Source organism: Manduca sexta, chromosome 26 (assembly GCF_014839805.1).
Source record: "Manduca sexta isolate Smith_Timp_Sample1 chromosome 26, JHU_Msex_v1.0, whole genome shotgun sequence".
Classification (NCBI taxonomy): domain Eukaryota; kingdom Metazoa; phylum Arthropoda; class Insecta; order Lepidoptera; family Sphingidae; genus Manduca; species Manduca sexta.
In genome coordinates, this window is record NC_051140.1 from 9,152,803 (window position 1) to 9,178,869 (window position 26,067).

At 35.6% G+C, this 26,067-nt stretch overlaps 2 protein-coding genes across 3 annotated transcripts; both read right to left on the minus strand.

Annotated features, from left to right (window-relative positions):
* Nucleotides 1–152: 152 nt before the first annotated feature.
* LOC115447503 (proteasome-associated protein ECM29 homolog) lies at nt 153–18,872 on the minus strand. Its single transcript, XM_037443387.1, has 37 exons — nt 18,719–18,872; nt 18,483–18,601; nt 18,087–18,215; nt 17,096–17,214; nt 16,708–16,833; nt 16,434–16,545; nt 15,915–16,054; nt 15,456–15,552; nt 14,982–15,071; nt 14,694–14,779; nt 14,186–14,298; nt 13,593–13,748; nt 12,952–13,099; nt 12,364–12,480; nt 11,905–12,208; nt 11,450–11,624; nt 10,756–11,133; nt 9,973–10,319; nt 9,598–9,705; nt 9,396–9,509; nt 8,663–8,777; nt 8,186–8,369; nt 7,807–7,925; nt 7,161–7,330; nt 6,553–6,659; nt 6,144–6,273; nt 5,601–5,722; nt 4,880–5,099; nt 4,244–4,498; nt 3,853–4,042; nt 3,552–3,694; nt 3,127–3,278; nt 2,333–2,525; nt 1,666–1,804; nt 936–1,163; nt 536–607; nt 153–335 (listed from the first exon to the last, which is right to left on the minus strand). The coding sequence occupies exons 1-37, from the start codon at nt 18,768–18,770 to the stop codon at nt 205–207; spliced, it is 5,700 nt and encodes a 1,899-aa protein (XP_037299284.1). The 5' UTR covers nt 18,771–18,872; the 3' UTR covers nt 153–204.
* Nucleotides 18,873–20,184: 1,312 nt separating this feature from the next.
* On the minus strand, nt 20,185–25,899 carry LOC115447514 (E3 ubiquitin-protein ligase NRDP1). Of its 2 annotated transcripts, none has more exons than XM_030174615.2 (7): nt 25,628–25,899; nt 25,408–25,550; nt 24,271–24,353; nt 22,875–23,080; nt 22,352–22,510; nt 21,916–22,046; nt 20,185–21,355 (listed from the first exon to the last, which is right to left on the minus strand). In XM_030174615.2, exons 1-7 carry the CDS (start codon nt 25,715–25,717, stop codon nt 21,217–21,219), a joined length of 951 nt encoding a protein of 316 aa, XP_030030475.1. In that variant the 5' UTR covers nt 25,718–25,899; the 3' UTR covers nt 20,185–21,216. The 2 variants fall into 2 exon arrangements, with proteins under 2 accessions (XP_030030475.1, XP_030030476.1); XM_030174616.2 differs by having other exon boundaries at nt 21,180–21,355; nt 22,355–22,510.
* Between the last annotated feature and the right edge of the window lie 168 nt (nt 25,900–26,067).

The following is a 26,067-nucleotide window of genomic DNA, read 5'->3' on the forward strand; positions in this document are numbered from 1 at the left end:
CCTAAAATATTAAATACTATGCAATAAATGCTTTCTTTATAGATGCAAAAAAAATATTTATAGATTTTTCACTAGTGGATAGTTTAATCCCAGGAAAAATCTTTCATACGCCAAAGCCGCATGTAAAACTACATTTTTGATAAAACACAGTATCCACAAGAACACATTTACTTGCATAAATAAGGTTATATACATTCGTCTGACTTATTTTTTAAACTGGACCTTAATATTGGCCACTTTGGTTCGAATTTCATGTGACGAATCCTTGGAAAGATCTTGGGCATATGTTTGGTAAATGCTTCTTAGTTTAGTTAACTCTTCTGTCTTGTTGAGATCTGTAAAATAATCAATATTTATGATATGCTATTTTTATTTGAAGCCCTTTTATTGTTTAAATTTAAACATTGAGCTTTGAATAACTAATCGACTCGCCTTTGTTTACTATTTACAGATAAAATTGAATATAATTAAACCAGACATGAAGCAAAAAAAAATATTATTACGAAGTCTAAAACATGTAAAATGCAATAAATACCTTTTAGTTGCTTGATGAGAATTTCCATGATGTTGAGGGCGTCCCGCCGATGTCGGACTTGATTGCTGTTTTCTAGCAAAATAAGATGATGGATTAATGGGAGTTTTGAAAACACATCAGCATCACACATACACATCCACATTAACAAAATAAAGAACCGTGTGGTATCAATACTTAGCTAAACTTTCAGAATCCTTTTTTTACTAGTGTTCCTACCAAATACCAATAGACTCGCCCTATTAAATGGGACCTAACACAGCTAGCAACATGAAGTCTTACATTTCGGGATACCTCATCTTAGTACGCGTACGTGCAAGCTACGTAGCGTGAGAACAATCGAAAATCTTACATATTACCTTAATTATATAATATACGAGTATATTAAAAACGTATTACTTACTAAGTGTGTAATCGACAATTGAAACTACGTGGTCAACTACAGTGCTGATCGCCTTATCACTGTTGGTATTCGCGGAGTTGTCTGTTTCCATTGCTTCTCCGGTTGTTGAGAGTATCGCGAGCCGCTCCAGTATGCGCGCAATGGACGACAGAATAGCGAGCTGAGTCGAACGCGAACTCGACGCGTACGAACTCGCGCAGTGCTCGAAGAACACGTCTCGATATTTTTCTGTAATGGAACAATTTTTTTATTGCAATTTAATCACGAGACGTGCATGCCGGTCGCCGAATAGTAACCCAAACGAGTCGTATCGGTTACTACACGACCACCCACAAATAGAATGTAAACATCGATCGACATCGATCAAATAAATATCGAGACAAGCATGCCGCTCGTCTGATAGTATGCGGTGCGACCGCCTAGAACGAGTAATAACATAGTATAGAACTTTAAATTATATATTAATGCGTTACACTGTACTCCGCTTTTCACCCCGAGGCATAACATATTGTTAAGTCATTTTGGGCCTGGTAGTTACGCTGACTGTTGTCCTTTACATCAGAAAAATAGTGCATGCACACTGTTGCTTGATGATAGAAACAGACATTCTGATGGTACTTACCCAGACACACCTTACATAGTGCGAAAGACCTTCCATCAATCTACGTCATCCATTATCGATACGTATATATATTCAATGTGTCTTGTTTGTCGTCGACTATTACGTTACCTTGCGTGTCGGCTTCTTTCGGCCACGCTTTCCCTAATAACTCATAAGCGGCTTCCTTCAGAGCAGTCAACTGTTCCCGCCGCTGCCTTGCGCCTTCGTTATCTTCCTCGTCTGACTCTTTACCCAGTGTTAGTTCATTCTGAAAATGAATATACATACATATTATATTGATCAAAGTATCAATATACAATATCGAATGCGGTCGGTCGGAATCGGTCTCTAGTATAGAGGTTCGTGCATGGATAGATACCCTGTAATATAAGTTTTCGTCGCCAAGCAACAGTATATAATATTATGTATTACAGGTTGAAGGCTATTTATGATATAACATTATGATTTTTTATTATTGTGTCCGTAATATGAACATGTTACTATAAAAGCCTGTAAGCATTAGGTGATTTAGGCGGTCGGCTTGTTGTCGGCTGGTCGGTTGTTAAGTATAATTGCTGATATCCACTTAGTACTTATTTTCATTTAGTAATAACAATTAGAGATGTTAGTTATACATGTCTGAACAGAAACTAAATAAAAAACCATAAATCGATAAAAAAAATATTTATTAGTATTATTATTTTTTTATTAAAGATTAGTTATTAGTATTATTTTTTTATTAAAAGTGTCAGACTATAAATACATTTGAGACCTACTTTACGTATGTGCCAATTACCTTGGAGAGTATAGCCTTGACGATCTCGTAGACTTGGTGGAAGCGGTCGCAGTGCGTGGCGGCGAGCGCGGCGCCGAGCGCGGCGATGGCGTGCTTCTTGTACACCATCTCCTGCTTGCGGCACTCCACTAGCAGGGCGCTCAGGCACTCCGAGGCCAACGACTGGGATACTGGTGATTCACCTTCTTTTACACTGACAATTAGACAAAATGATTTCAAATATCGATATATCCTACTTTCATATCGATAAAAAATATAACTGTGACTAATTTTGCTAAGCGAAAACAAGCAAAACCTAAATGGGTTATGCTACTTTAAGTCACATAACACACTAAATAAACGTGTGGCTAAGCGAAGGCGCTAGTTACGGCTCTGGTTAATCAGTCCGCTGCGCCTTCGATTTGCTGAACCAGAAAGATTGTTCAAAAGCAGCCAACCACTTGCGCATGCCCTCGACCGCTATTGTAAACTTGAAGTGCGTTTCGAATGGTTTGTTAATGAAGGTTTAAGGGTAAGGCTAAGGTAAAAGGCAAGCGTTAGCGAATCCGCACGTAAAAAGAGACACATCCTTGTCTGCTGTGTGTGTTTGTGGCCTAATGTAAAGCTAAGTTTGCGCAACAATATATTGCGCCAAAATCTTCCATATTTATTTACACTAGCGTCTCGACACAAGTCCTGCAAGCTTAAACAATTTGCAAAAGTCAGCTTGCAGTAATTGTTTACATTGCAAAAATCGCTCGTGGACGTAAACTTCTGCAAGTTTTCTTGCAAATCTATCCTTTAAATATACTCACGCGCACAACTCAGCCAGCGCCTCAATGACGTTCTGTTTGCCATCGAAAGTCTTCCCGTGCACGGCGGCGAGCAGAGCGCGTATGAACTGCTCGCGCTGGTCGCCGAGGCCCGACGACATCTCCTTGCATATTGTCTTAATGGCATTTGCAGCCTAAAACCATAAAAGTGGGGGACATTGAAGCATTTTTTATACACTATTTGTTAATATAATTATTATAATTTGAAATACAGATTTTGAAGTATGCTATGCTTATAATATATTTCTTACTAAATATGTAGCAAGTATGAATAAAATTTTTACCCATTTTAAAATGTTGTCGATATCTAAGTTTGATTTTATTCCTCAGTACTAGCTTTATTGATAAAAATATAAATGATTATACTGCCTTTTCAATATAAATGTTTCAGTTTTCTTGAGTCATACCTGAACCTTCTTAGTCCAGCTGCTAGAGTTCAGCGCTTCTTCAATCTGCTCACGAATAAGGGGTAGATGTTGTTTGATACCGCTCTCCCTCGTCGGGCTGATATCCGTCCATATCTCTTCGAACATCTCCACAGTCGATGATTCTGATTAAGGTAAAACAATTTTATATTTCAAAATTGCGATGCAACAGTTTTTTTTTTAACTGTCTAATCTAAAATAAAATTAATCCCTATACAGAGCAGTGTAGGGATAGTTCTATATTTTTTGCCTCCCTTAGTAAAATATTACAGTTTTCCCTCACCATTATCCTTCGGAGCATGCATAGCCAAGAACACCGTGGGAGCGAGCACCTCTTCATTGTTTTTGATGTGCTCTATCTTGGCTTTGGCAACCGATTTTAGGGTGAGAGCGATAGCCGACCGCGACATGTCGTCTTCCTTTGTCTCGTACAGATTTACCAACTTTTTCATAAGCTTCTCAGCTGACTGGGGCTACAACATACATTTCATAAGTTAATTTTATCCATATGTAAAAGAACGAAAAAATTTTATTTAAAAAAGATAAGATTTTACGTAAATTTTTAATATTCATACTTTCATTCACCGTCTTTCATACAGCTTTATTTGCAACTACATGCAATATTTACCAAATAAAAGTATTATTTTTTTAGTATATTTTTATTATTATTATACCTTTGCATATGCCGAAATTTGTCCCAAAGCCTCTGCATAATTCTTCCTGACTGTGGCGTTTCTATCAAAAGTACCGTTGAGTAACGCAGACATTATTTTCCCAGCGACCGGCTCCATTTCCGCCCTCAGATAATGCCCGGCCAATATTATGAAATGACAGCATGCCACTTTGGTGCCCAGTTGTGGAGATTTGGTCAACTCCAAGATTTTGGGAAGCATCTCTTTCACTACTTCAATGTCAACATATGGCATGCACTGTAAAAACATAATATTAACCAATTGTTTTACATCATGGTGGACAAATTGTGATTGCAGTAGATTATTGTAAAGCTCGTGTCAAATAAATTTTCTTATTTTTCACATACTATTAGGTGCGAGTCGTGAACACATTCGGAATTGGTCGATTTAATGTCTAACATGCCGATGTTTCCCGCGAAGTTCTAAGTCGATACTCGTTATATATTGGGCTTACGTGTGCTATACAGTTACTATACACTTTCTTCCAATTTGTAAATACGCGAGCCCGCCTTCCCCACCGTTTATCTGTGCTCAAGACTCGTGCCGCTTAATGTACGTAATTTTTTAATGGAGAACACATTAGTAGGGCCACGTGGTTATATAGTAAAGTCCAGCAACCTTGACGACGGTGTCGGTGGTGTAGTGGTGCTTGGCGGCGCTGGCGCGCATGTCGTCGAGCAGCTCGCGCGAGCCGCTGTCGACGAGCGCGGTGCTGAGGTAGGACAGCTTGGCCGACTCCAGCTCGCCCGCCGCGCCCACCAGCGCCGGCACCAGCCGCCACAGGAACGGCTTCAGCGACGCGCCCGCCGCCGACACCAGCTTCGATACCGTTTGCAGGCTGCGAGTCAAAGTATACATACTTGACTGAAGAAATTATGCCAAAACATACAAAAAACCCAAATGCTTCTTGATAAAGTTTCCTTGTATCTTCCGTGTACAGGGGCCTTATTCTCTATCTCGCACGTTATTTTGACAGTGTGTAACAAGCACGTAACACAACGCATCATGTTTAGGACTATAGAAATTTGGCTTACAGAATACCATTCCACGCACATTTCTCGAAGATAACATGACACGGCCGCGTTACGCGTTTACACTATCATACAGAATAAGGGCCCAGTCCCAATTAAAATAAACACACTCACTGTATGATATCCATTCTGCATCAATTTACGAAATGCGTAAAAAGTGTAGTGTCATAACATTTAACCCGTATGTAGCGATCCAGAAAAATAGCGCAGCGAATCAAATGAATTACATTTGGTTATCGATCCTTAAACTTCTATGATTACAGACAAAGCTGATAGAAAATATAATACAAAATAGACAAAACGCTCACCTAACAGCTCTCACTTCTTTCACAATATTTGTGATGCCCGTCTCCAACAGAACGGGCAGGATCACCGCCACAACTTCCTTGCCGTCCTTACCTTGGTTCACATCCGAAGCACGAATGCACAGCTATAATAATAACACTAAATATTAAATATAAATTGGCTTATAATATAAATACAATAGAGTAATAATTTTAGTATTCATGAAAATAAAACTATAAAGTAACAATATTCTTGTTTAAAGTTGACAAAAACCAGATAACATTCACATAAACGACAATCATATTTCAGCGAGCTTTCGTGGAACGTTGTATGCATAGCCCAACCAGGAAAATAAATAACGTCGTCACGTGGCAAAATATCGTACTAAATTCTTGTACTGACAACATTAACTTTAAAACAAAATAGCAAAAGGGGCGCCCCCAAAACAAGTATATTTTCCTGGTCAAGCTATAGAAAGTATTTGTGGTCTAGACTTTATAATAGAGTTTAAATTATATTTCTAGTGCACCTATAATATGATTTCATATACTGAATACTATACGAACCTTGGAAAGTACATTCGCCGTGGTGGTAGCGGCCTGCCTGGTGCCCTCGTGGACATCATCCATCACTCGGAACAACTGAGACCATATTGTGGGCAACTGCTCCAGAGAGTCATGGAGACTTTGCGCACCACTGGTATATAAATAAATTAAAATTTTATATAGATGAAAATAAAAACTTCTTAGCCAAATATTCAAAAAATAACGAACCAATTATCAATAATTACTCATGGACTTAAATGTTAATCTGAAGTCATCAATTTATAACTATGAATGTAGAGGCAAATAAATAGCATTCTAATAAACTCCTTTTACGGTAATATTTTGTAACTTTCCCACATGGGTACGGAAATTTTAACTAATTTATTTTACAAGTGCAATAAGGAAATACATAACTACGCAAAATACTTACCGCAGCAGGTCTGCAAGTGCGTTGCAGCACGACATCCTGACGCGCCATTGGTTCGACGTGAGGTTCGCGACCAGATCATCCAAAATCTCTTTGTGGTATTTTTGAACCTGAAAATATTATTTTTAGTAGAGACACTACGTTATTACACGCATAAATTCACTTTTTATGATAATTTTTAATATTATTTCAACGCAAATGTTTCATCAATTTAGAAGAGAAACACCTTAAACCCTTTTGAAAATAAAAGAATAATGATATTGAAGCGTTATAAAGAAACAAACATGCTATCGATATTTAAAAGCATTCATTATTAAGAAATATATTGGTAGTAACCTGAATATATCGATATAATGATTTCTTATGTTTACGCGAATGTTAGACATTGAAATAAAAACTATTTAAACGGATTTTATCGCGGTTTTTTTTTTTTTTTTATATTATTATTTTCTCCCGACGTTTCGAAGACTTTGCAGTCTTCATGTCCCCCCCCGTGACCATGAAGGCTGCAAAGTCTTCGAAACGTCGGGAGAAAATAATAATATAAAAAAAAAAAAAACCGCGATAAAATCCGTTTAAATAGTTTTTATTTGTATATCGATATAACTCACAGTGGCTTGCGTGTTGGGCACAATAGCCTGCCAAATACTGGCCATTGAATTTTGTATCCGCGGCGTGGGGTCGAACCGATATCGATACAGGCGCGGCACTATCTTGGGCAGGTGCTCCGACAGTTGTGCGCCCGCTTGTAATGCTATGGAATGGAAACCGAAGGCCGCTCCTACAAAAATAACAGTTTAATGTACTTTTCTTATGACAAAGATGCAAATAATATTTTTTCTATAATCTAAGCCTGACCAATGAACGCTTTAAAACGCGTCGTCTTATTTTGTTTTGCTTAGTGACCCTACTGCACCCGGTAAGTGGATGTCGACTGACGATAGATGATTTCCCCTCGGCTGTCGACACAATCATGCCAGCCTGTTGGTATCGGATATACACAAACTGATCACGGAACGCGACACAATTATGTGAGCTACGATGGTAGGTTTTAATACCTTGTGTACGGTGGTTGCTATCCGGACGGCTATAAAATATATCCTATCCCCAGCAAAAATATCGCATATCAAAGTTTAAAATCTCATTTATATCAATATAAAATGCAGTATACTGAATAATCACTACAATATTTTACAACAACAACTACAACTTATTTGTTAGGCCCTTAAGGTAGTGGAGTTGCTATTTAAAACTTACCTTTCTTGGAATTCCATACGGAGTTGTGGTGAGCCAGATGCATAAACTTGTACAGCAAATCCGGTTTATTCAAATCAGATGCCAGCGAACACAGCTCTTTGTAAGTAGAGAGGTTTCCCCTGATACAAAAATAGATAATCCATCACATACTCAACAATATCTTACGAGACCAAGTATTAAAAAACATAACTGCTTTTTAAATGTATGTAAGTAGGTAGTAATCAAAAAAAAATCGTCACTCCTGCACTGCTGTAGGTGTATGCGAAGGTGCAAAGAAACACATAATTCACAGAGGTTGGTTATCGCATCAAATCTAACATTATTGTAAAAATATAAAAAATACCAATATAATTGCAGAGTTTAACTGCCTTCAACTTACCCTGTAGGCGCCTTCCCGAGCTGTCCCTCCTCGAATATCTTGGTGTCGTCGGTGACCTGTGCGACGGCGCGCTTGCCGCTGGTGAGCTGGTCGATGATCTGCCCCACGAGGGCTTGCTTCTGGCTCTCGTCAGAGTTCTGGTACACGAGGCTCAGACCTTTGCTGGCCACGTCTTGCACTATGTCTAGAAAGATACATTATTATAATTTTTTTCTGGGTAGGATGTCGTCCGTTTGTTTTTTTTTTCTTTTTTTTATTTTCTACAGGAGTTCACTACGAGTGCAAAGCTACCTTGTCTTCCTACTTTAAACAATGTGCAGTCACATACACATTAAATTTACATTCGACACTATTAAAAGAGGCCGTAATATGCAATTTGAATATTTTCTAGATAAAAACATGATAACCGTATAAAATATTAGTCTTCATGTACTGCTGAATCTCTTGAAAATATTGTAATAATTGTTTCAAACTCACCACTGTTCTCCGACAGGAAGTCCATGAAGACGTTCTGCAGCTCTTGAAGTTTGTTTTTTATTGGCTCACGTTCTGGACAGTTCTTTAATAAAGCTAGCAGCCAAATGCTTGTCGCCTGAAATTATAATGGAAATAATGTATTGACGACATCGGTCTTAGATATTTACTTTTTAATCAATTTATTGCGTCTCAGCATTAAAAAGTAAACTTTCTCATAAGCACCTATAATAACTTAAACTACACTGAAAACTGTAAAACTGTTATAGTCACAGACTAGTAACAAGTTTAACACTGCCCTACAAACAAATGGTGAGACACCCTTTGTATACTCGCAACCGTCTCTCCCACCAGTAACTTGACATATCAATTTGTTTTTTTTTTCGGAAAGAACTGCAGGTATCCCTAAAGAAACCTTGCGAACGGGATACAGTCGATCCCTTGACGAAGAAACCGCACATGTACATCGCACTGTGTGCCTCAACACACGACAAATACACCTATCCAATAACCCCCCCGCCTTTTTTGCCTCCGGGGGAATTTCGACTTTGTTCACTCAAACAATACGAAATAATATTTCCTGCGGGAGCAAATCACAGGACCAAAAAGTAGGCTTTAAGTTAATCCAAGACATGGTATATCCGTGTGTCTTATTTCACGCCGTTTAGCGATTTTTATGTTTACTTTTTATATAACAAAGACTAATAATCTTGATAGAAATAAATACGGTACATACCTGTCGCGAATGCGGGTGCGGGTGTTTGCCTATTTTAAATAGTTCACCCAACAGCCATTCTAACAACTCGTCATTCTCTTTTAAAGCTTCTTTATCTTTTATTTTTTCTAGTCCCTGAAAATATCGTATTTAAATTAAGATTAATGTACAATTATTAATCTGAAATATTGATTTACATCATGGAGAAATATAATATGTATACCTGCTTCTCATATTTTTTCCACATGTCCCTGTTTTCGTTGGAATTAACTCCTTCTACACAAAGTACCAACGATTCGCCAATTTGTAGATGTATTTCAAACTCCTTGCTCTAAAATATAAATAATACACTTAATTATATACAAAACCTTACATCTTGAATATTATTATGAACATTTTCGCTTGAAACACACACATGTAAAAAATAGATATTTACATATAAAATAAACATGATTCTCACTGCGGCTTCGAAGCTGCAAAAACTTATTTCGTGGCATGCATATAAATTTTTTCTTTTAATAGATAAAGAAAAGAAACTGTAATATCTTATTCAAATTACTAAAATACTGGCCAAAAAACATTGTTTTTTTCTACTCACATCCTTAGCCATCTGCAAGAACCCCATAACGATCTGCTTAGCGAACGGCAACCGCTCCCCGCAACACATCAACCCGACCGTACGCAACGCCTTCTCTTTCAACTTCGACGGCAGTTTAGCGTTACCGACTATTCTGAACAGTCGATCAGCGACTGTGAACTTAGTGATGACGTCACCAACATCATCGGCGTCGGATTTGTTCACGCTGAACGGATTGTCTGATTGTAGGAGCGCCTCCTGGTCGGGAGTGGCGGTGGGTAATGGTAAGCCACTGCAGCGAACTAACACCGCTACGGCGGAACACGATGTGCTGACTAGGAGAACTTGGGGACCCGCGAGGCCCTTTGCTGAAAGGCATTGGGACATATAAGTTTACTTTCATTATTTAAATCTATATAAAACTAAATTAATGAACTGAAAATGATATCTATAAAAACCGATAGCGTTCAAACATTTAATGATTAAATCAAAAACAAGAGGATTGTTAGGCGTGACTCCCGCGATTGTCTCAAAGCGCACGTCGGAGCGGCTCCGACCAATCAGGGCTAGCGACGCGGGGGGTGCGAGTAACAACTGACGCCATTTCAAAACCGCTGTCGCCAAAACTCGCGCGTAAGATATTATAATAAGTTTTCATAACATTGTAAAGCTCGTATAATAAATTATAGATCTAAGAGAGATGCACTGTATACAATGTAAACGCAATTATTGCACTGCATACATTGTAAATGGAATTATTGTCCGCAGTACCTAAATAATCAATATGATCAACTTATCCCTTACCTAAACACAAAGCCGCTTCCTGATACGGTTCCCAATCACCCAATGCGAATCCTTTACCGCCAAACTCTTTCATATTTGCCTTTGCGATGCACCTCTCGCACATATGCGCAAACGCACTGATGTACCCGCACTGGCTCTCAAGCGTCTTATTATTATTCCCTTGTGCCACGAACTCTTTGATTTCGTTATCGACTGTGGCTTTGTCTTTATGATATACGAACAGTATAGCGTAGAGCATCGCCGCGATGTCCCTCACATCTTCCTTGGTGCTGGTCGTGAAGAGATTCCGCAAGAATGGTAAGAGGTTTGCGTATTCGACTGCCATCCTGTCCGGTATGCAACCGACAATGTCCAAAAAACATGTCAGCGGCATAATATCTGAAAAATGTGTAATCATTGTAGATGTAAAGATGTAATTTTATATACAAAAATATTACTATGAACCCTAAAAGCAAATAAAATAGAGAAAGTTGGAAATCGAAGAAGTCTTCATTTATTTATTTGCCTAATATTATGTTTTACGACGGATATTAATATCAATCCCAGTACGTAGCTATGTTCATATCGATCCTTAAATAGATCAGTAGCATGTAAACATCCCAAATACTTCATTCTGATCCGTCTATTTTCGCGATCCCGAAATACCGATCATCGTTCAATAATTCGTCCTATAAGCTACTAAACTTATACTCACCCGGACTGGCAGTCAATAGTGCTGTAACCATACTGAGATATCTCTGAAGGACCACAGTATCTAGTAAGAAGTCATTGATATATACGGTCAACAAAGGCGAATTGGCATTGGGGTGATTAGAACAATCCTTCAGGTTCGCATCTCGGTTCAGACACATGCGCAGGTATCTTAGAATCTGAAAAATATAGTTCACGAGATTCGATAAATTGTAATTATCGATAAAAAAAAAACACTCGATCAATTCGCACTTTAACCTAATAAATAATATAAAGCAATTGCTAAACGTTAAAACTCTAGTGAACTATTCCAGACAGTATTTTTAGAGAACAGGGGAAGAGAGCAAATTGGTCACCTGATGGTAAGTGATAGCCGCCTATAAACATCTACAATACCAGAGAAATTATTGGTATGCTTGTCTATAGCGCTAGATAAGTTAGAAAACCATCATAAATTACCTCTTTATAAGTGGCTGGGTGAAACTGAAGCACTTGATTGTTAACGACAAATCTGTGTTTCGCGTTCGATCCTTTCTTCCTCTTCTGCAGCTGATCCCATATGTAATTCACCACGTCCTTGAACGGAGGCGCTTTGAACGCTGGGACCTCTGATGTTTGATCCTTGTCTTTCTTGGAGACGTCCTCATCGAGATTGACTACTGCCGTCTCTTTCGTGGACACGTTGTTCACAACGTCTTCTATCTCGCTCGGACGGGAAGTGCCGTATAGGCACTTTAAAGCTTCCGTTGATATTTCGTCTTGGCTATGGAAATAAATTACAGTAAACCATTTGGAGGAAACGTAACTTAGCAGAAAATCAATATTTACTACAAAACCATACTCATTAATATTTAACAATTGTTTGATATGAACAACAGCAGACAAATTTTCTGGGCTCATAATTATTCTCATACTAACCTGTCTCCACTGGCGAGTAGTAGCAGATATCTGGACGGCACGTAGTCTGGCGGGAAAACGACCGCTGCGTATCGCATGGCCACGTATCGGATCATCGTGTCATCGCTCTGCATGTAACTGTGACGAACAAAAACATTACATAATAGCCGCTTGGCCACATATGCCACCGTTCATACATTCCCATACAATTGGTTTCACGCCGCGCTTGCGCCGCCGCTCGCGACCGGACGGTGACGCACGCTGCACAACGTCGCAGTACATCGTGCCTCATAATATTAAGGTTTCTATTTATCATGTTACTTTAAAACATTATCTGATGGTAAACTTAATATTGAATATAAATGTGTATTTCGTATTTTAATGTATTGAAGGCAACTGCATGGAGCAGATAAACTAAGACTAATAATTATTGAACTCGTTTATTTTTCGTCATGATATACAAATACTGAAATATTGTTCAGATTTCGGGAAACTTTATGCGAAATATGTTTAGAACATGTGTACGTTTTGTCTATGGCCGGTCTAAAGTGAGACAAGAATGACAGAAGCCATTAGGGCCATAAAGGTTTCTAGTAGTGTAATACTTACTGTTCTAGCAATGCAAAGAGCGCCAGAGCTTGCGGCTCGTCAAGGCGGCCAGTTTTTTTAACGTTGTTGTCATCGACCTCCATTTTTTCCTGCGACGTGCTCGGACCTTCAGATGGCGTGGACGATGTATCCATCGGCTCCGGTTTCTCTGTTTTATTTAATTAATAATAAACTGATAAAATACACGTGATCTAAGTTAGCTTAAATGTGGGTATGATAACATCTCTGTCTACCCTTAAAAAGGAAAAAACTTGATGTTATGTATGTATAATAAAATACAGCACAAATGCTGACATGCATAGCGAGCGTCGCGGTTTTATCTGCCGGAATAAATCCAATGCGCTCTATGATGTACATTACCGTTGTAAAAAAAATATTTACAAAGTGAATTTTTTAATGCAAGGCCTTAGCCTTGCATTAAAAAATTCACTTTGTAAATATTTTTTATTATATCTTAATATCCTGTACAAACACACAGAAACAGTAGCACCTACCTAAACGTAATCTCACATATGAGCAAATGTAACAGCAAGAACCTAATCTTATCTATTTGCACGAATATAACACATTAAAAAATCAGACTCCATTGATTTTTTTTAATAATCTTACCAAGTTGCAAACAATAAAATAGCAGTACTAACCTTCGAACTGTACTTTATATGTGACCGCCATCTCGAGTATGGCGTCCCTGAGCGCGGTCCTGATCTCGGGCGGCGCGTCGGGGATCTTCTTCACGAGCTCCTCCAGCAGCGCGAACTGGTTGCTCACCGTGTCGGCGCATTTCATGGCCAACCGACCTGCGGCAAACAAAACATTCAATTTCCTCAACCTTATTCAGTAGCGGCAATAGTCGGGAGTGGAACGGACTGCCGTAACGAATTTTCGCAGGTTCAAAACTCAAAGAACTCTGACTTTTCTAAAATTATGTGTGTGTGCTTTGTGAATTATCGCTTGCTTTAACGGTGAAGGAAAACATAGTGAGGAAACTTGCAACCTGAGAAGCTCTTTACAGGAATTTCGAGGATGTGTAAGTCTACCAATCCGCACTAGGCAAGCGTGGTGGACTAATCCCTTTCATTTTTTTTAATAAGTTAAATCTGGGGTGAAACATTTAATAAATCATGCCAATATGGTAAAAAAAAATAAATGAAATAAATATATATTCGAAGTAAGGAACCACCCAGTGTCACCTCTATCACTTTCTTGGCATAATACAGAGTTACATATTCCTCACCTAAGCATGTGTAAGCCTTAGTGTGATGTTCGGCGTGCTCTTCAGATCTTATGAGCTTAAGCAGTCCTTGCAGAAACACTGATGACACTTTCCTCAGCTGATTTCCATCGCCACTAAAAGCAGTCCGATGACTTTAGACTTTATAACTTAAAATATAAAATATAATATTCAATACCTTAAATCACGTTTATTTATGTAGTTGTCCCGAATATAAACAATGCAGTGCTCTATCAGCTATTTTTATATTTTATTAAGTATTGTTACAAACAGAAGTGGTTTTGCTATCTAAGAACTTTTAATTCTACAATTAATTCCACAAATATTAATATTAAACAGAAATACTTTCATAAAAATATTAGGGACTATAACTAGCCAACGGACGGCACAAGGCAATAAAACTCTCATCCGCCTGATGCTTCGTGTATGAATGGCAAAATGGAGACCCCAAAATCATATTTATCCTAACATTAACTAATATTTTTTTGCAATCCAAAGTAGTAAAACTCACCTATTAATAACGTTTAAAAGAAACACAAGGGCCAAGTTGCGGAGTCGGGAATTTGTGTTTGGATCAAACAACGATGAAAACACCACCTAAAAAAAATACAATAATCACAAACATGACGTAATGAAAGCAATTACAATGCTTATTTATTTTAAAAAATGTGTCAAAACTGATCTTAAATTCGATAACAAAGAAGCTAAGTTTACATTCACTAGTAGGTTTAAGATGTAAAATTAATACAAAATACGTGTAAATAAAAGTATATTATTGTTTTTTTGTTATTAAGCATACCTGCACACAATGTGGGAACATAATAGCCGGTCCTGTTGCCTTGTTCAGATATTGTATGAGCTTCAGACGCAGTCTTGTACACGCCGCCACCTAGCCGACCAACGTGAAATAAATACGTCATGCACAATTCTCAAATCATGTATAGATATATAAAGCTGGGTACACACAAAAAAGACTTATCGCTGTTTATAGATTTGCACCAGATTACATTCACTTTTTACCTATTGTTTGAAGAAGCTATGGCGCTAACTTAAAACTTGGTGACTACAATCATTATTAACATGAAATTATGTCTGCACAGCATGTTTGTGCACAAACGAGTGTGAGATTTGGCATAAAATTCATATAAAATAGTTCAGAAAAATAAAATTGATGTTATATGTGTTACAAATATATTTAATTCGACGTTAAAATTTCAGCCACTGGTCGACCGCTAGTTATAAAAATAAAGTGAATCTAGTATAAAATCATTACCTTACGGTCGTCTGGCGGCACGTTCAAGCCGCCCCAGGTGCCCAAATATAGCGAATACAGAGGCGCCACTACCGAAGGCTGCGACCAGTCTACAGAGCTGGACATTTTTTAATTATAATTATTATATCCATAGAGGAATACAAAGAAATATTTTTTCTCTTAGAAATGTATTGGCGTATGTGTTTAGTTCTTGAAATGGATAAATTAAATAATGTTGTGCAGAAACGATCCAGTCCACACACTGGTAACAATTAAAGTTATGGTTTCAAGGTTTTGAAAATTATAGGTAATATAAGAACTATATATTGTTATTAGAATGATTGTTTGTCACTTAACAATACATATTACTTTGTATTCATTGCAAAACTTTGACTGACCCACTGTGGTTGAGTGTCGAATCACTTCTACACAACACTGTCTAATTGAATGTCTATAAGTACAAATTAATATAGTCTTTACCTGTTAACCCTAATAAGAGGGCTGTTCGCGTGGTTGGCGACGCTGAACCGCGAGTCCGCCGCGGCCACTATCAACGTCAGCAGTACTTCATTCGGGCTGAACACATCCTTACTTATAAAGTTCACTATTGATAGTTTCATCTAAAAAGTTAATACAATAATTATAATGAACTTAGGAGTGTAGTTCGCTTTTATTTACCTACTTAAAAAAATACAAATTATAACAGACCTTAATTCAACTAATCGAAAAATTTATAAGTACAAACAAATTCGGGAAATTATACTTCAAAGACCGTCTTTTCCTGATGCCACTAATGAGATGACTTTGTACTGACACACACACGCTTTAACTCAACTTCCGCTCTTCCATAACTACAAGGACCTCTACGTAGGCTCTTTTTCTTCTTATAATATTAAGTAAATCTTAATCTTTGCCTGTATATTTTAGTAAATATACTATGCTTTATAAACCCATTAATAACAATATTAAAAAATTATCCACCAAATGTTGTTTTTTTACCTCTTCCAGCTGATTGGGGTTAAGTTGGTTCTTGCTCACAATCCGTTTATAGGTTTTCATGCTCATACCCGGTGGTACTTTGAAATCACTCTCACCATCATTAGGTAAAGCTCTAAAAATAAAATTTTAATATCAACCTACATAATTAATTGATAATGTTTTATAATAAAATGAAGCAAAAAATGTCGCCAGGAATATCAAATGATATTATTTAAATCCGATTTATGCAAGCAATATAGTGTTTGTGCACAAAGGCTATTCGATTATCACTAACCTGTACGGCAATAGAAGCACATCGGTAGCAAACTTGAGTATCAAACTCGACACCTTAGGTTTATCTTTCAGATTCAGGTCTGTTTCTTTTATATCACCCAACAGCGGCATTAGCAGTATGAGTATACTACAAAAAAAGTAAATTAAAATAATCATAATCATTACACATTACATACACCAAAAGGATACAAACAAAGGCATAACTAGTGCATCTTGTGGGCACTGATAGTGTAAAATAACATTACTGAAACTATTCCTTAGATGTTTACACAAATCTGGAAATTGATGGTTAAGATTTATAGATTTAGGTAAATGTACACTTCCGTAAATAAATAGATCAATGTATCCTTAATCTATAACCTATGAAAAAGTGAATTATCAAGACTAACTTATCCTGATGGCCTTGAGGTCTATTTTCAATTGCTTCCAGTAATGTAGGTGCTAGACTAAGCTGCTGATCTCGAGGGAGTCGAGGGAAGCCCAAAGTAATGTATATAATTGAAAAGTTCTGAAACAAAAAAACACATTGGTTTGCAAGTATGATTTTATGAAAGATATTAGACTTTATTATTTATATAAAATATTGATATACAAATATCAACTTGAAACTTCTACATATTCCTGAGAAAAAGTCTTTAAAGGCAACAGTGTCCCTATAAGGGATCTTTTTAAGGTATATAACCCTAAAAATTATTTAAAGTTCTATAATATAGATAAAATAGTCATACTAAGAAAACTATATTACATTTTAGATTTATTAATACAGCCAAATCACCAGCGCTTTGCGCTTTGCAGTATTTCATACAGCTGTTCTGAGGCCTGTTTGCAGCTACAATATTTCATAAATTGTATTTGTCTGATGTCTATGCATATTATAGATGCTTAGTGTAATTCATATCCAAAATAAACTTTTTATCTATTTTTCAACTACCATTTATGTATGATCTGTGCTACTACTAATAATAAATTATTTCACTAAAATATAATGTGTAATATAATATATAAATTACAAGGGACCTTTGTCACAATATATCTTACATACAAATCACTTTTCAATTCGCAGTTGCATCTGACTATTTATCTATGCTTGCATTGGCAAATAATACTGGCCCATAAATAGCAAAAATAGTATAACTAGTCAGATCTTGTTAAAGATAACTTGTAACATTCATTTTTTCTACCTTCTGTAAAATTTTAATTTGAATAACAATTTTTTACAGTTATTATAGTAGGTCATTTTCACATTGCGTAGATAAATAACACTACATATTCATCTTTACCAATATTAACATTGTACCAAATCAAAATGATCCTATATGATTAATATAAACAATAACAAATAACAGTAACAAGTTTTCATCTATATAATTAATGACTTACAATAATGAAGCTGTTGGATATAGGGTCCTTGTACAGCTGCAGCAAGGTCTGCACTGGAAGCTGCACACTGGTGCGACATTTCACTCGCTTGTTTACATGCACCAGTAACTCCATCACTTTGGTTCTCACCTACCATTAACAAAGGATTAATAAATAAAACTTATAAAATTTCAAATTTAAATAACTATATTCTTAAAATAATTGCTAGTAATGTTCAGAATTAATGTAGTATCCTTTGTATTTAAGAAACCCAATAAGAAATGTTTTTGTCAATTTAAATCTTAACCACTGCATATTTAATAGTGACTAGTATGTTAGCTGCAAATGTATAAAAAATGCAATCGAAAATAATAGAATATATTCTCTTATTATTGACGTATGCAGTACTTAACACACCTGTTCATGAGGTGATGATAATTTCAGAATAACAGGCGGAAGGAACCTCCCAAGGCAGCCCTCTAACTGCTCGTCGGTATCAGCATTACCCAGCCGGAGAAACACCCGATCTAACAACACTGAAACAAATATTCTCATATAGGATACAACCGGTATATCCATAGCAGTAGTTAATTGTCTTTCTTTCTTTCTTTATAAAATACGTATGTTAAGTTTGTGCTGTGAAGATATCTTACTTAGATCATTGGAACATTCGTTCCCACTGTCAGTAACGTCCATTTCAGACATATTTTAGATTTTATTTGTAAAATGCCACAAAAATTCGACAATATGTATTGAAAGAGAATGACAAACACAAATATTGATTTTTGACATTAGCCAATGGTCTTTGACAGATTCAGCTAATGTTACTACAGCTAGTGTTAGAATTAGACAAGAAACCGAAAAACTATAATCATTACGAAAAAACTTCCTCGAAAATAAAAGAATGTATGACTTAACAAAATACTCTTCAATATTTAATCTAAAATTTATTTTGATCTGCATCATTAAAATTTTGCCCCTAAAGGTCTTTCCAAACATTTTGACTAGATTTATACATCCGGAATGCGTTCTGAATTCAGATGTGAAACCAGATCACTTTATATCCCAATCACCTTTATACAATTCGACATTATCTAACCTATGTGGTGAATTTTCAGGTGTGAATGATTTTTAATTCTATAGATAGATCTACGAGCATTCTCTCCGATAAGATATCCTTATATTTGCGGTTTATTCCAAATTCCAACCCGACATTTATTCTATTCTACTTAGTTTGTATTGAGAACTTTATTAAGAAAATTGTGAAAATAACATCTGTTTTTCATATTCTGAATTTTAAAATGCCATTCCTAATGTACAAGGCCAGCCTTGGTCAAATATATACCGTGTCCGTTAAATATCCCCAAATTTGGGGAGGATTCGGCATACAGCATTACTAGCCATAAGCTTTGACTTTGACATTCACGTATTTTTTAATTTATTCATAGCCATGGATACATGTCCTTCAGCCGAAGACATTTATGTATTAAAGGCGGTATTGCCTGCACGAAAATTTACCGGTAAATGACCCACGATGCCCACGATGTATTATTTCAGAATAAAAATATTGTAGCGGTCTATAGCATTGACGATTTTTTATCTTTGTTATTTACTGCCATGAGAAATAATCAATGATAAAAGATAATTGGAAATAATAGTTTTTTTTTAATCAGATGGAGTTGACGTCCTACCTTATTATAAAGGCTTTGTAGCGGGAAAGGCGTCTTATTCCGGCGAAGCCGCAAGCAACACTTGGTAAAAAATAATATTATTTACTTTGGATATTAAACACACATTAGCATGTTTGTAAAAAATACGTGTGCCTAATCCAGTCAAGTCCCAATATTTTCCAACCTTTGCTTATGAATCTTAAGTTTAATTTAACCAATATATTTTGTGATCTTGTAATCTTAGCACCTATATAAATTGAACCATGTTATAAAAGTACAAGTTATAATAATTTTATCCTGAAAAGGGGTTTCACGCGATCGCTGCTGCGAACACATAGAAAATTAAATAATATTGCGTTAGTATCTACAACTGTATGAACTAAGGCTTGTCCTGCTTTACATAGAAACCTTGCAGTTTTTATACAAAACGGGTAAAATGAAACACGAAGGCAGTAATAACTGACTGTCTATGTATAAAATACAGCTATATTAATCATATCATCTCACAATTACAAAAAAAAAAACAAAGTTAATTTTATTGCCTCAATTATGCATTCATGTGGAATTTACAATATTCAAAATCCATTAACTATTCAACAAACAAAAGCCACACTATTTAAAAAATAACACAGCACTCAATCACCAATTTGTAAAAAAAACCTTATTCATGTATTCTAACTGGCAATACCATTATTTCATGATCTTTGTATTTATTATTGTTTAGGAATGTTTTAAGTGTCCAATTCATAATTTCATAATAAAAACACACTCTCAGACACATGGATAATACTATTTTTTCAATCATTACAAATTATTGATTGTACATTAATTGGTCGTAGTGTTAAATTTATAACAGATTTATAAAAAAAATATTATCTAGACCAACCATTAACAGAGATACTTAAATTTTCCATTGCAATAGCCAATAGGAAAAATTTTAACAATCTACTTATTTGTACAGCAGAGAGAAACTTTAAGTTTTTACACTTATGAGATCTTGTCATTTGCCTGAAACTTCGATTGTTTGTTATAGATAACAAGCAAAGACTAATTACTTTACTATAATAAGTGTATTGCTAATTTAGTTACTAAGTCACTTCACAAATGCCAAACAAATCTGCATGCAGCAGACATTGTCATTAAGTTAATGATTGCTTACAAACACAACTTTTTCAGTTATTTTTCCTGCTTTTACTCCAACATTGTTAAAAAAACCTCAATCAATACTTTCCCAATTTAACATTATCAAGTATAATTTAAATACAAACTGACCAAACACATTGCTTACAGTTAATAACATTAATTGATAATCATGAAAGTAATTATTATCTTGATTTATAATTGCCAAAACTGTATTGATTGCTTCTTCAGTCTTTGTACCAATGCTAATAAAAACACATTATAAACAATCATTCCCGGCATCACACACTAGCACTACACAAGTCCACGGGGCGCTAGGTAGCGTCCGCCGGCGCTGCGGGTTATTCGATGCCGTGCGCGAATATCATGACGAGCCCGGGCTCCACCATCATGTGCTCGTCCACGTGGGTGTTGTCGCAGTGCAGCACCAGCACCGCCTGCTTGCCCGGCACGCGCTTACACACGTATTTCTCATATAACCTGTGTAAACAATTTCAACTAGTAGGATTCTTGTATCATCCCTGATAACAAGCAACAAAAAATAGGTGTTATTGTGTTTTATTCCGGCATGTATTCAGTTTCAAACTGCCAAGCATAATTACGTCAAGAAGCGAAGGATAAGCATCTTAAGGTTATAGCTTAAGGTGGTAGCTCAAGGTCCATTTTCATACATTTTGTTTCGGCTTTAATCTGGGTAACTAAACAAGTATTGGCAAGTAAAGAATTTAAATTCACGTCTAGTTAGTGATTAGTTCTCGCAGTTGAAAGAAAAACGTAAAAATAATTAATAATCATGGATATTTCGGCCTTTAAAATTTCGTCGTATTAAATTTTAAAGGCCGAAATATCCATGCATATTAATTATTTTTACGTTTTTCTTTTTATTTTTAAGTCTGGCATGCTTTTACCTAGACACCACTCTTTTTACCATCAGGTACAGGGGACACTTTACCATGATCATGTAACATAAATTTGAAAACCAAAAGATCGTCATAAGCATCGCGTGATTTTGTAAGTTTTACTTTTTTTAATGAACTTACCTTCTATTATTCTGTCTGGTCTCGAGTGACGATAGCCCGGGTGGCCACCGTCTCTCGTGACAGTTCTCCATCAGATCGTCTATAATGTGCGGTGGACAGCCAGATTCTGACAAACTTCGTTTGATCATCATCTATAAAAATGTATTTTTTTGCTTTTTGTGTTATTGAAATAAAATGTAAGGTGAAACCTGAACAAGCACTTCAACATATTGTTCTGAATAAGATTAACAAATTGTTATGAAAAGTAATATGTAAGCAGATGAAAAAAATAGTCAAATGGCAAGGTTTGTTAGTTTAGTAGCAATACATTTCTTTTATAATACTTTATGGAACAGAATCAATTTAAGCTTATTGACATACATTTAGTCAGCAAATCTAAATATATACATAAATCATACAATATAATCTAATGAATGATGGTGTTCAAATAGCTAACCACCTGTAAGACGTCATCTGGCGTGGATATCATGCCGCCCCAGCGCGTGACTCTCGCCCTGGCCAGTGAGTTGGCCCAGCGGACCACCTCCTCGCGCTCCATCTGATCTGCAAGTGCGCGCATAGTCGGGTTCGACACACGCATAGCTCGCATGAACTCCTAATGAATTATAAAAGTTATTGTATATGTATGTATGTATGTTATAATAAAGCAGGCGAATAAATCAATAATACAAATCTATTACTTATATAAAATCAAAATGAATTTGTTTGTTCTTATAGAAATAAAAGCCAATATGAAGACTATGTTAACAAAAACTTATTTTGTAAATAAATAACCATAAAACTTGATGGACATATTCAAAACTTCAAATGTTGTGTATTTTACAACATATTTCTTTCACCAAAATAAACCACAAAGGGGGAACATTATTTTAAATTTAAGGTATAAAGTTGACTTAAAGATTTGAATTTGTTCAGTGAGTTTTGTGTCGGACTGTAAAAATATTGAAAGCATTATTTACCTTGAGCAGCACAAGTTCCCGTTTGTGCTCGTTAATGACGAGCCTCTGTTCAGCCAGCTCCTGCTGGTAGTCATTGAGCTTGCCCTGCTGGGTGGCAATGAGCGCTCGCAGCTCGCGCACACAGTTGTGCTCCGCAAGTTCGTCCTTCGGTATCACGAGCCCGCATCCCGCCTCGCAGGGCATTGGTCGCTTCGGGTTATATTCACCTAATAAGGAATAAAGCTCTTTCACACACAACATTGCAAACAAATGTTATTCAAAAATAAAATTATTATTCACAGTTAATTAAATCAAATTGGATATTATCGAGTTGAAATAATGTTTGTAAGTGAAAATAAAAGTAACATATGATTGTTTTTTAAATTACTTATCACTGCAATTAGACAAAGACTAGACATTTGGTGTAGTATCTGATGGTATTCATTAATTGTTATAAAATGTTTACATGTTAACAGATTAGGAGTGTTGTAAAACTAAAAGACTGATAAGAATTTAAGGTTAAAGAGTAAGTGAAGGGATAAAAATACAAATATTTTTTAATAAGTTATATGGAACATTCTTACCAAAGTTTTTAAAGAAAGAATAAACTACAGTCTACACTAAGCACAACACAACAGCTGAATATATTTAAATACATTTTGATCCACAGATAATCCAAGACTTGGACATAGCATAAGCTTCTTTTTTATCCCAATAAAACACATGGTGCGATTTTTATTTCGGGAATGTATTATGTATATACAACCAATTATCTTACCTAGCATCATTTATTATAAATCATATCCCATTACATTATAATTCAGTTTCACTAGCATAGCGATAACTCATTGTAATCTAAACAGACATATAATAGGGTTCCTTTCTTTCGTTACTCAAGTAGTAATATGTGACAAAAGGATGTAGTTTGTTTCTTGTTTTTAATTTCCTACTCATTTTTATTTTACAACTACAAAGGCCTAAATTCAGTTAGCTGGTAAAAAAATAAAAACCAAAACTGAATAACAGTAGTGTAGCATATTTCCACTTTAATTTTTCCACCTTGAATATTGTTTAACATTTATGACTGGGTAGTCATAAATGTTTTAACTAACACATAATAAACAACATTAGATTATTTTCGTTATTGTTGAATTATCTACAAATATAATATTCCTGTATTATTTCAAATTAATATAGATTACAGGTACAAATTATCTTAATTGTTCATTGTTAAAATATAATTTTCTAGAGGTAACTTTATCAAGGTAATTAACTACATAAGTTTCTAATCCATTCACAACACCAATATTAGTATTGAAGCAATTGCTGAAGACACATATAAAGAAAAGATATACTCACATTATTAATTAGTTAGTCAATGTAACTTAGCATATAAAATATTAAAAAAAAAACATACATTCAACTAAATGATTGGCCAGTGAGTCCAACTTCAGCACAGCATTGCAACCATGAGGAGCGTTGTCACAACTTGTGCACAGTCTGCAACATAACAATATAATTACAAAAAACATAAATTGACTTTATGTTTTAACAATATATAACTCTGTTATGGAAAACACTCAAACATTGATTTTTGGTATAACTTCTTAATACATACTATGTGTAATGATTACTATAAATAAATAATCAAACACAAACACAAACAACTAATACAGAGGATAATGAACAAAGTTTTGGTATATTTAACAATCATTTAAACTTTAATTTTAATCATAATAAATTTTACTTGTTCACATAAATCACAAATGAATGCACATCTTTAACTGTAAACTCTATATTCAATGATTCCACAGTCCTTTACGAGTTATTCATATTTGTTTAGAATTTATTATATTATCCTCAACAATTGTATTTTGTACTGTTGGGTTTGTATTTTTCTTTGTTATCCTTTCAGCTGGGTATTTTGTACATGTTTTTCCTACAAACTACGTAATTGAATTATGTTTATTGTATACATGTTGAGTTCCACTCAAAGATCTTTTCTGGGGAAATGTTTTCAAAAATGGGAAATCAACAACCCAATATACTTTTTTTTATTATGCTCCCCATTACCTGCACAGGGATAAGAATTTTGTAGGTGTTTTCAATCTAGGATTAAAAACAATATAGCTCAAGTTATATAAAATAAATGTGTAATGAAATGATGTTATGTGTAGTGTCCAGACTAAAATAGCACAGAGGATCTGGCCTTATTGTAACAACAAACAGTAGGTAATAATGATTAACTACCCAAAGCCAGCATACGTCTTGGGATTACACCATAGATGTTAAATGTAAGTTTTCAATGAATATTAATCCATAACTTCAAATTTTCCAATTAACCGATCTTAATATTCTACTTAAATGGTCTTACATACTTACAAGCTAAAATGCCAAATGTTTAAGTACATAATATTATTTATGTTGATGAAGCAACAACCAATAGATGCAACATATAAACAATCACAATTACATAAGGTTGAACAATCAAGTGTATGACCTACAAAGATGTGTCGTAATATATACTGCAATACTACGAATCATACAAACTTACCTGGACAATAAGTTGCGCAGTATTCTCGGAACGGGTCTCAACTGGCTTGCGGTGACCGCCTGCCGGTCGACAGGACAGGTGGGCTGGCGACTAATCCACTCAGTTATACAGGCACGGCAAAACGCGTGCTCACAAGCAGGCGCCTGTAATGACATCCCAGATAAACATGTTAAGACACTCCTACTATACTATACAAAACCAGATCAAATTCCTTACACACCTGCAATGGATCCTCTAATACTCCAGAACAAATAGGACAAATGAGCTCTTCATCTACGTCACCTTGAAACCTTTTGATTTCAAAGCCCATATTAGTTAATTTCAGAAATTATTAATAAACATCAGCGTGATATTATTTCCCGTTAGATTTTGATATGCGTTGTTGTAACCAAATATATTATGAGTAAACAAATAGTAAAGAAATATGTAATAGTAATTTGCTCTTTCTCTGTTTCTCCCGATTGAACGTAGTATTTGTATTCTCTTTGGCAGATAATTCCACAGATAAAATTTTAAACAGTTTAGATTATAGCATATGGTAACAAATCTTAGGCGATTATATATCGATTAAATACGAAAAATTAGATACACTTTTACGTATTATTCTGTTCAGAACGCAGAATTCAGATATCTGTAGTTTGCGCATTTAATGTTACCAAT